Source organism: Plasmodium reichenowi, chromosome 13 (assembly GCF_001601855.1).
Source record: "Plasmodium reichenowi strain SY57 chromosome 13, whole genome shotgun sequence".
NCBI lineage: Eukaryota > Apicomplexa > Aconoidasida > Haemosporida > Plasmodiidae > Plasmodium > Plasmodium reichenowi.
Window position 1 is genome coordinate 2507204 of NC_033658.1, and position 12462 is coordinate 2519665.

General features: G+C 17.9%; 3 protein-coding genes across 3 annotated transcripts; 1 reads left to right on the forward strand and 2 right to left on the reverse strand.

The window, feature by feature from the left end:
• Positions 1 to 2279: 2279 nt before the first annotated feature.
• Positions 2280 to 6359, reverse strand: PRSY57_1365300 (rhoptry protein; the record flags this gene model as incomplete). The annotated part of the gene is made up of 1 exon (XM_012909572.2): positions 2280 to 6359. The coding sequence occupies one exon, from the start codon at positions 6357 to 6359 to the stop codon at positions 2280 to 2282; it is 4080 nt and encodes a 1359-aa protein (XP_012765026.2).
• A 2469-nt stretch (positions 6360 to 8828) lies between these two features.
• On the forward strand, positions 8829 to 9278 carry PRSY57_1365400 (nucleoside diphosphate kinase; the record flags this gene model as incomplete). Its single annotated transcript, XM_012909573.2, has 1 exon — positions 8829 to 9278. The coding sequence occupies one exon, from the start codon at positions 8829 to 8831 to the stop codon at positions 9276 to 9278; it is 450 nt and encodes a 149-aa protein (XP_012765027.1).
• Positions 9279 to 10496: 1218 nt separating this feature from the next.
• Positions 10497 to 12215, reverse strand: PRSY57_1365500 (signal recognition particle receptor alpha subunit; the record flags this gene model as incomplete). Its single annotated transcript, XM_012909574.2, has 1 exon — positions 10497 to 12215. The coding sequence occupies one exon, from the start codon at positions 12213 to 12215 to the stop codon at positions 10497 to 10499; it is 1719 nt and encodes a 572-aa protein (XP_012765028.2).
• Positions 12216 to 12462: the final 247 nt, after the last annotated feature.

Consider the following 12462-nt stretch of genomic DNA (forward strand, 5'->3'; position numbering starts at 1 on the left):
AAAAAAAAAAAAATAATTTAAAAAAAAAAAAAAAAATAATAAATTTTTTTATTTATTTTTTTTTTTTTAAAAATATTGAATATATATATATATATATACATATATTTTTTTTTTTTTTTTTTTTTTTTTTTCCAATTAATTTATTAATATGTAGAAATACATATAATACAACACACAAGTAATATAAACCTTTTCATCATGTATTTTTTTATTACTTATTTTTTATTTTAATTTTTTTTTTTTATTCCTTTCTCATTTTATGTTTACATCACAAGATTGTGTTATATATCAAATATATAAAAAAGGAAAAAAAAAAAAAAAAAATATATTATATAATTATATGAAATTTTATTCATAAGATGTAATATAGATAAAATAATTAAAACGAATTAAATAATATATATATATATATATATATAATTAAAGGAAATAAAAAAAAATTTAAATAAAAATGTTTTATAATAAATAAGTATAAAATATAAATAGTTACATGAATATATATATATATATATATATATATATATATATATATATATATATATAACATTTCTTTTATTTTTTATTTTTTATTTTATAATTTATAATAAAAAAGTTATTAAAAAAAAATATATATATTATATATTATATATAATTTATAATATATATATAATATTGTTAAATCACTAAATATAAATAGTCATATTTTCATTTATGTAAATATATTTTATACTATATCTATAATATATATATATAATTTATTTTTATAAATTTCAATTATATGAAAAAGAAAAAAGAAAAAAAAAAAAAGAAAAAAAAAAAGAAAAAAAAGAACGAGGAACTAGTATATTATATATATATTATATATATATATATGTATATATAATAAGAAGATTTTTATTTATATAGAAATACATATATTATATATAATATATAAATATATTTATATATATATATATATATATATATTATACAATAAAATAAATTAGAAACATCAAATGATCCAAAATGATACAAAAAATATTAAGCATAAAGTAAATAAATCTTTATATATAAAAATTATATAATTAAATATTTATTAAAAATATAGAGTCATAATATAATTATATATTATATATATTACCTTATATAAATATTATAACATGAATAAAAAGTGAATATATTTAATACAAATTAAATATTAAAAAAAAGTACGGAAGAAAAAATTCATATAATTATTTTTATTATATTATTATAATAAAATAAATGTTTACAAATATATGATCTCAAATAAATAATTTTTATATATCTTTTTATATATATAAAAATATATATATATATATATATTTATTTATTTATTTTTTTTTAACATATTAAGTTGTAACAAAATAATTGATATATATATTATATTATATATATTATATCCACGAGGAAAATAAATCTATGATTTATTTTATTTTTAAAGAATTTAAATATTGTACGCAATATATAATAAAATAAAAAATATATAATATATATATATATTATATAATATATCGTATTTATTATGGTAAGTTTTTTTGTTTTTTTTTTAATACTTTATAATAAAATTATGTTGTTTTTTTTAAATATAAATAAATATATATATATATATATATATATATATATATATATATATATATATATATATATTGTATAACATTGGGGACATTTTAATATAAATTTTTGGAAATTTAAAAATAAAAAAAATAAAACATAAAAAAGAAAAGAAAAAAGGACAATCCAAATATAATATTTTTTTACAAACCAAATGATAATATATATATTTAATAAATTAATATATTTTTTTTCTTTTATATGTCATTAATAGTTTCTGTGGTTTATTAAAAAGAAAAAAACAAAATTATAAAAACCAAAAGGTTATTAAATATGTACATTATAATATATATATATAATATATATATATATATATTTTTTTTGTTTGAAAAAAAAGAAAAAATAAAAGTCATCGTTTAATAAAAAAAAAAAAAAGTAATGTAAAACATAAAATTTACAAAATTTACAAAATTTACAAAATGTACATATTGTACATATTTTACAACTTTTCATTTTTTTTTTTTTTTTTTTTTATCCTTTATTATATTGTATTACATAAACATTAAATGTATAAATTTTTCATGATGAAGTACTAGAAAATAAACATTACAAAAAAAAAAAAAATAAAAAAATAAAAAAATAAAAGATTACATATATATATATATATATATATATATCTATATATATATATATATATATATATATATTAATATATATATTTATTTATTTAAATTTGTTTGGATATAATTTTATGACTTAAAATATTCCTCAATTATATAACCAACTGTATTTGGATAAGATAAATGGGATGCAAAATATAAGTGTATACATTTCAAGGTTAGAAAGTTTGAGATACCTCCTATACCTTTAATTCTGAGTGTATTAATTTTTCTTAATATTTCACATATACTATTAGAATCTATAGGATATTTTTCATAATATGAATGTATGATGGGTGTCATTTCGAATAGTTGTGAGAAGGGATTATTTTTATATTCATGCATATATAATAGATGATTATTTTGTTTATGTTGAGATATGAAATATTCACTGTTTAAAAAATAGTTATAAAAAAAGATAAGTATTCTTTTATGTATATGTCTTAAACGTATAACTATATATTTTAAATGATCATATATTAAATAATATCTTAATAATTTAAATTCTTCACCTGGATGATTAATAAAATTTTCAATGTTTTTTATAATATTTATTTTTTCCAAATGAGATATATATCCACATATATTTTTATTTATTAACCAATAAATAGTTGGAAAAGGTCTAATATTTTTTAATAAAATAATTTCATTTTCTATATCTGTTCTTTTTTTTATTTTTTTTATATTATCATGTCTATCATTGTATTCATCCTCTGAACTGGAGGTGTATAAAGAATCAGTGCTTTCTCCTTCAATCTTATTCTTTTTAATATCTATATTATTATTTTTATTTTCAAAGCTCTTCAAGCTATTACTATCACCACAATTATTATTATTATTGCTACTATTATTATTATTATTGCTACTATTATTATTATTATTACTATCATTATTATTATTATTATCATTATTCTTATCATTATCTATATTCTTGCTTTCTATTAAATATGTTTGTTTACTAAGAACCGTATTATCTTCATTATTATCATAGTCTTTATCTATTATATAATTCTGTTTGATATTAGATATTTTTTTTTCGGATGAACTTATATCACAAGAATTTTGTTCATTAGTCAATTTGTTTTTCTTTTCGTGTATTTCTATGCATTCATTTAATTGGTCTCCTGATTTTTTATTTTTTAAGGAATTCGAATCGTCTTTATCATTGTAACTTTTGTTATCACTCCTATCAACATTATTATTATTATTTCTATTATCTTGTATATTATTTATATTCACACAAACATTTGCACGATTTTTATTTGACATATCTATAAACTTTTTATTCTTATATTCATTCGACACATTGTACTCTTCATTCTTTAGAATGTCACATTTATTTAAATGGATCTCTTGGCTTCCCCTATTATTATTATTATTATTATTATTATTATTATCGCTGCTGTCTTCTATTTGTTTATTATCTAATATTATAACATCCTTAGTAGATTCTTTTTCCAAATCGTCACACACATCAACAGATATATCAATAGACATATCACCAGACATATCAACAGACATATCACCAGACATATCAACAGACATATCAACAGACATATCAACAGACATTTTATTTGACACATCACCAGACATTTTATTTGACACATCACCAGACATTTTATTTGACACATCAACAGACATTTTATTTGACACATCAACAGACATTTTATTTGACACATCACCTGACATTTTATTTGACGCATCACCAGAAATTTTGGTTGACACATCAAATGATTTTTTAACAAATATATCATCATCTAAATCAACCATTACATCTTTAGATACGTGCATCTTGTTGTGCGTGTCTGTATTTGTATTATCAGTAATTTTAAATTTTTTACATTCATTTATCTTGTTTATTAAATAGTTTGAAAAGTTTTTCTCAACCTTCTTTTCAAAAATCATAAGGAAAAGAAAATAATCAATAGTTAATTCGTCCGAATATAAAACGAATTCATTTTCTTGTTTCACCTGATTTGAATGTATACATTTATGGGTGTGTTCATTTTTTTGGTTCACATTTATTTGTTCGTTAAGCAAATTTGTTGTGTAATTTCTAAATAAATATGATAAAGGTGTTTTATTTGAATATAGAAAACGATTAATAAAATATAGAACATTAATTCTTTTTTCTTCATCTAATATTTCTAGAATATTTTCTTTTTCTTTTTTCTTTTTTTTCCTTAAAGCATTTCTTTTTCTATAACTTTTTTTTTTGTTATTATGATGATCATTTTGATAAATCTTTTGTTGTTTATATAAGTCTTTTAAGAAAATATTTTTCAGTATATATAATGATTGTTTATTTGTCGAGCAGAGATTCATAAAATTATATATATTTTGTTTTTTATAATTATAGTCTGTAATATTAAATGTTTTACATACATTATCAAAAATACGTATAGAATCAAAATTAATGTAAAAAGGTGATATGCTGATTGTGCCAATATCTTTTTTTAGTATGACTTTTATTTTTCTTAATCCGTTAGGATCTCTATTTAAAACATTATGTATATCATAAAAATGTTTAAAAGTTAAAGCATAACTAAAAAGATTATGAGTACTATTAAATGTTGTATCGTTCTTAAATATTTTGTAACTATACATTGATAATTTCAAAGAAGATAATGAGTTTTTATGTTTGAATATGGTACTATCATTATTATTAAAAACGATATGTTTTGTATTATCATAAGTATTACCTGTATTATAATTATCATTATGATTAATATGTTTATAATCGTTCATTTTATTATTACTACTACTATAAATATTATTGTAATTATTATAATTATTGTTATTGTTGTTGTTATTGTTGTTGTTATTATTATTATCATTATTTTTATTATTATACATTTCTGTATTATAATAATTCTTACTTATATTGTTAACGCGTTCCCTAATTACATTATTCATTTTATTATTATCAACAGTACTTGTATTGTCACTAAAATAGTTATATATCGAATCTTCATCTGAGTTACTACAATTATGTGTATATATATCACTTTTATTTTTTTCTATTGCATACAATAAATCTGGCTTAAAACTTTCGACAAGAGTACTATTTTCATTTTTAAAAATATTGTTATTTATTTTATTATTTATATTATAATTTATATGAACATTTATATTATCGTTCGAAACGCCTTTAATGTAATATATATTAGGAAGTGATACATCATCCTCGTTTAATACTCTTGAAAAACATTTTGATGATATTTTATAAAACTTATTGTGCTCTTCCCGATCAAAACTTTCTGTATTTGTCTCGGCATTTGTCTCGGCATTTGTCTCGGTATTTGTATTGGTGTTTGTGATTGTATTTGTATTGGTGTTTGTAATTGTATTTGTATTGGTGTTTGTAATTGTATTTGCATTTGTGTTCATTTTTGTGTTCATTTTTGTGTTCATTTTTGTGTTTGCATTTTCTATCATGGTTATATTTCTATTTACATTCCTATTAATATTTTTATTTATGTCTGTATTTGTTTTTGCCGTGGCCCCTATACCCGAATCACTGTTATATTTATTGGTACTTGTCTGCAACTCTCCAATATTATTCCTTTTACATGTTTTTCTTTTTTTGCTTTTCTTTTTCTTCTTATCAAATTTAACAAGACTCAAATTTATATTTAATGGTTCATGTATCAACTTTTCCTTACATAAATTATTAATATATTCTGACACGTACGTACTTTCAGGGAATTGAAAAAACTCAAATAATATTTTATTGTTTAGATCCTTAGAAAAAAGGGAATCATTTGTGTATATTTCTTTGTTATATAAATTTTGATTAACATCCATTTTTTTATCATCGTTAGAAATATTCGCACAATAGGTGTGTATCTCACTAGGACTATAATTCTTAAGAATATTATTATTATCATCATCATCAATATTATTATTGTTGTTTATATGACATGGCCTTCGTTTATTTTTCTTATACATATACCTTTTGAATAATTTCTTGTTATTTGAAAAGATCCTTTTAGATTCCTCTACAGTTATTATTTTATTTGATTTTACTAGATTTATTAAAACATTGTAACTCTCTTCATTGTATATTTCTATATTGTTTGTTATAATAAATTTTAATATACAATATAAATCTAAATTTTTTAAAAACTTATTTTGTATATTAATTTGTTCACTAGATATATCATACATTTTTTCGTTTTTTTTTTTTTTTTTTTTTTTGTAGCACATAAATCTCAAATATATTTTGATATATATATATATATAATTTATATGTAGGATATGTAAAATATTAACAAAATGTACAATAAGTTCAATATATGCAAAATATTATTGCTGTATTACTTTTTTAATTTTTATTATGTATATTAGGATAATCATTCCTAATTAAAGGAAACACCAACTTACTTTAAAAAAAAAAAAAAAAAAAAAAAATTATACATTAATATCTATTTATTATATATTATATCATATTATAATGTTATTATTTTGTTGGTTCTTTTACAAAATAAACATATAATTATTAATATACATATTTATATATAATATAATATAACCATATAATAAAATATATAATATACCTTATAAATATACTATTTATTATATTAAAAAGATTTATAATTATAGAAAGAATAATAATAAAATTATAAATATCATTTATTATAATAAGGGGCACAGTTTAGGGTTCCATAGATATATTATATATTATATATATATATAATAAATAATTATACTTAGAACAAACATTAGGAATAAAATTACAAAATTTAGATAATTATATATATATATATATATATAATATATATAATATATATTATGCATATAATTGTTAAATCTATATTACAAAAACATTTGGGCTTTTTTTCTTTTTTTTTTTTTTTTTTTTTTTTTGAATAAATAATTAACAAAGGTTAAATGATGAATACATATTGATAAATATATTATATATATATATAATATATTATATACATTTTATTATATGAACTTTTTATTAATAGATATATTAATAAAAATGAATACAAAAAAACATATATATATATATATATATTTCTAACTACAATTATTATAAATTACAAATAATTTAGAAGAAACAACAAAAATGTTATAAAATAAAAAATAAAAAAAATTTAATTTTAAAGCATGAACTATTTAGGTTATTTATAAAATTAGCAGCGAAATAATAAAATATATGGGGGTGTCATACAATTTATCCTATTATATATATATATATATATTATTAATATAGTATGCTATATCATATTATATTAATTGTATCAATTTTAAATACTATATATATATATATATATATATATATATATATATAATATAATATAATATGTATGTATTTTTTTATTTTTTTTTATATGCCAATGAAAATATTTTACAAAAGTTACCATATCTTAACTTCTTTTTCTCATTTGTTTTTATTTTATTTCTCTTTTTTTTTTATTTTATTTTTCCTTTTCTGGTGTAACCAGATTTATTTTATATTAAGGTAATATATATATGTACATTATGTATATATAATATATATATGTGTAACAATTTATAATTAGGATTTACAAAATTCTTAAAAAGGTGTTTATGCTATTTTACACAATCTTTATATGTTTAATAAAAGTTCTGGTTATTAAAAATAAAGTTGAAAAATAATATATAATTGTATATATATGTATAACAGTGTGTTGTGTTATTTTATTTTATTAAATTATAATTTTTTTTTTTTTTTTTTTTATCTTTGCTGTGTACATAAATAAAAATATATCATTATTTATATATCTTATATGAAATCCAATATAAAATAAAAAAAAAATATAAATATATAAATATATATATATATATATATATATATAATATAAAGGTCATAATCAATTTTTATGAGAACATTAGAGAAAAAAAAAAGTATTCTTTTATAAAAAATAAAAGGTGAATAAAGCAAAAATGACTTATAAAAAAACATGTAGGTATTATTATACACACATAAAAAAAAAAAATAAATAAATGCATATTATATATATGTATATATATATATATATATGTATATATATTTATATTTATATTACGTATGTGTTATTAGGTATGTGTTTCTTCTTAGTTTTACTCTATACCTTTTATTACTTCAATATAATATTATATTAAGTTCTTATAGCATATTAATAAAATTAAAAAGGGTGTATATAATAGTAACATATATATAAGATCCCTAAGAATATTTTCTTCATTTAATTAACATAAAGGCACCAAAAAAAAAAAATATATATATAATATATATATATTATATATACAATCTTAACATAATATAAAATTTATATGTTCACATTTGAGACTTTAAATAAAAAATATAAATAAAAATCCTGGTATTAATATTCCTTTTGAGTATTTTTAATTAAAATTTATTTAACACTTTATTATATATATATATATTACAAAATATTCTTGTTTTCATCAATTTTGTTACTTTAATATATATATATATATATATATTATATATATGTATAATATAAACTTTTTCATTTTTATTATTTATAATAATAAATATAAAAGAAAAAATATAAAAACATTCTTCAACACATAATTTATTGGATCCATATTATTATATATATATATTTTATTTGTTTATTTATTTATAAATATATATTTTTATAATTTTATTTTTTTAAAATGGAAAAGAGCTTTATTATGATTAAGCCCGATGGCGTCCAGAGAGGTTTGGTAGGAACAATTATCAAACGCTTTGAAAAGAAGGGATATAAGCTGATAGCAATAAAAATGCTTAATCCAACTGAAGAAATATTGAAAGAACATTACAAAGAATTATCAGACCAACCTTTTTTTAAAAATTTAGTAGCATATATAAGTAAAGGACCTGTAGTTGCTATGGTATGGGAAGGTGTCGATATGGTAAAACAAGGAAGAAAATTAATTGGTGAGACTAATCCTTTAACAAGTAACACGGGTACAATAAGAGGAGACTTCTGTTTAGAAGTAAGTAAGAATGTAATACATGGAAGTGATTCAGTAGCTTCAGCTAATAAAGAAATAAATATATGGTTTAAGGCAGAAGAATTAACACAATGGAAACATCATATGAAAGAATGGATATGTTCATAAATGGATGTACAAATATTAGTATATGTATATAAATGAAAGTTCTTGTGAACTTATAACACATATATATATATATATATATATATATATATATTTCACATTGTATGTAGTTTTTTTTTTATTATTTTCTTTTTATTATATATTTTGAGATATAAAATAAAACATATTATCATAAAATTCCTTATTGAATTTTGACACAATTATATAAATATATATATATAAATATGCACATATATACTTATTTATTTGTTAGTTCATTTATTTTTTTATTTATTCATTTATTCAGTACTAATTACATAAGTCTACTTATACAAATTATTATTTAGTTATTATATTCATCTATATATAATAAAAATACGAAAAAAAAAAAAAAAAAAAAATTAAATGAAGCCAATAAATAAATAAAATTAATAATAATGATATTTCAATAAAAAAAAAAAATTTTTAAATTAAGAGAATTGAATTATACTAAATTATATAAATACAAACAGAAAGACATATAAAAATATGTATATATATTATATATATATATATATACCATAATTTAATAACATGTTTTTATATTCATTTATATCATAAAAACATGTTTTATTCTTTTTTTAAGATTTAATTTTTCAAATCTGATTATACAAAAATATACATATTTAAATAAATATACATATATATGTATATATATACATTAAAAAATTATTTATTTATATAATACTTAAAAATTATACTTTTCATAAATGATCTCGAAAATTAAAATTTTTTTTTTTTTTTTTTCTTTTCACCTGAACAATCATGCAAAAATAACTTTTTATTATATTCTTTCCTGTATAGACATATGAAATGTTGTCTTTTTTGTATTTATAAGTGTGCAAAAACTGTACACATTAAAGGTATAAAAATGTATTTTTCCCTTTTTTTTTTTTTTTTTTTTTTTCTTTTCACCTGAACAAGTTCATGTAAAGGTTCACATTTATGAACATGTGCATATGTTCATATTTATCTAGTTGTTTATTTTGATACATATTTATAATTACATTTTTATATATATTTATCTTTTTATTTATATATATTTATCTTTTTATTTATATATATTTATATTTTTATTTATATATATTTATCTTTTTATTTATATATATTTATCTTTTTATTTATAGTTATATTTTTATTTATATTTATATTTTTTATTTTTTTTTCCAAACAACATCTTATGCTGAATTGATAAGATTCAATTCAACTTAACGCCTTAACAACCATATTGACGTTAAACTTTTTGAGGTGTGTATATTTTTGTCCGACTCCAACAAAAACGATTGGTTTTCCCGTCAAATACACCATAGATAATGCGGTACCAACTTTATCATCTACTGTATCAAACTTGGTTAAAATAATTCCATCGATTGTACGTTTATTAGTCGAATTACACGTTGCGTCTGTTAATGCTTGATTGAATTTTTTCAATTGATCAATTGCATCGTTTCCAACTAATGCTTCTCCAACGAATAAGATTAGATCTGGATTATTATAAAGAATTAGTTTTCCAAGAGATCTCATTAAGGGTTCATTATCTTGCATTCTTCCTGCTGTATCGATTAATATTACATCATAATTTTCTTTTTTTGCATATAAGATAGCTTCTTTAGCAATAGCTGACGCATCTTTTCCATATCCTTTTTCATATAAAAATACGTTAAGACAATTAGCATGTATTCTTAATTGTTCTACAGCTCCAGCTCTAAATGTATCACAGGCTGCTATCATAATTTTAAGATTACCTTTATTTTTTAAATAATAACAAACCTTAGCTAAGTTGGTTGATTTGCCCACACCATTAACACCTAAGAACACAATAGAATATAATTTGCCCATAGATTTGGATTCAATAGCAGATCTTAAAACATCAACGGAATCTTTTGGTATTAAAATAGATTGTATAGTTTCTGATAATACATTAGAAACTGTTTTTTTAACATTTAAAGCGAAGAGTGTTTTTTTCTTTCCTATAAGATTTTCTTTCATTCTATCAATTAGAGTATCACAAATACCTATAGCAACATTTTTTGAAAGTAATTTATTTTTAATTTCATGTAGTATTTTTTCAATATCTTCTTCTTCAATTTTGCTATTATAGGAAAACATTTTAAATAGAGAATCGTTTAATTTATTTAATATATTATTTTTACTTTCAATAGCCGCATCACTTGAATCATCATAATCTCCTTCATATTTACTATTATTATTATTATAATAAATATTATCGTTATTATTATTGTTATTATTATTATTATACATTTCGTTGTTTTTATTATTATTATTATTATTGTCCTTATCGTCATTTTTTGAATAATCTAATTTTCTTATATCCCTTTTTGTTACTTTCTGACTTAATTCCCATTCCCTTGCCGTTTTTTTAACTTTTACATTTTTTTTATTTTTTACAGTATTTTCATCATCATAGTCTTCTACAGTACTACTATTACTATTATTATGATTATCACTTGATGTTTCGTCATCACTTTTGTTATTTGTATTGTGTTTATTATTTCTTTTGCTATCATCTTTTTTGGTATTATTATTTAAATTTTTATGTTCATCTAGATTTTCAATAATTTGTAAAAAATGTTCTTCAAAATCTATAGGAAGATCATAATCAAATACATCTTTATTTTTTGGTAATAATTTTATAAAGTTTTTTTTTACTTGTGAAAATAAATTCTCTAAATAAGTTGAATTTTGAATACCCTGGTACACTATAAGTATAACAAGGTCTAAATCATTTATTAATTTCCATTTGGCATGATAATTATTATGTTTCTTAGAAAACTCTTCATATTTTTCTTCTATTAATACTTGTTTAACTATTGTTCTTATTGTAGTATCATCAATTTCATAAAAATTATATGACCACAATAGCAGACCTCCTTTATTAAATATGTTAATGACATCAATCATTTTTTTTTTCCCCCTATTTATTTACTCGTGCATTTAAAAATAACTAAAAAGGTCAATAAAAATAAAATGAAAAAAAAAAAAAAAAAAAAAAATTTTAGATTTTAAAAATGTACAAATTTTAATATATATAATATATATATATATATATATATATTTTTTTTTTTTTTTTTTTTTTTTTTTTTTTTTTTTTTTTTTTTTTTTTTTTATTTTTAAAAAAAAAATTTTTTTTTAAAAGAAAAAAAAAAAA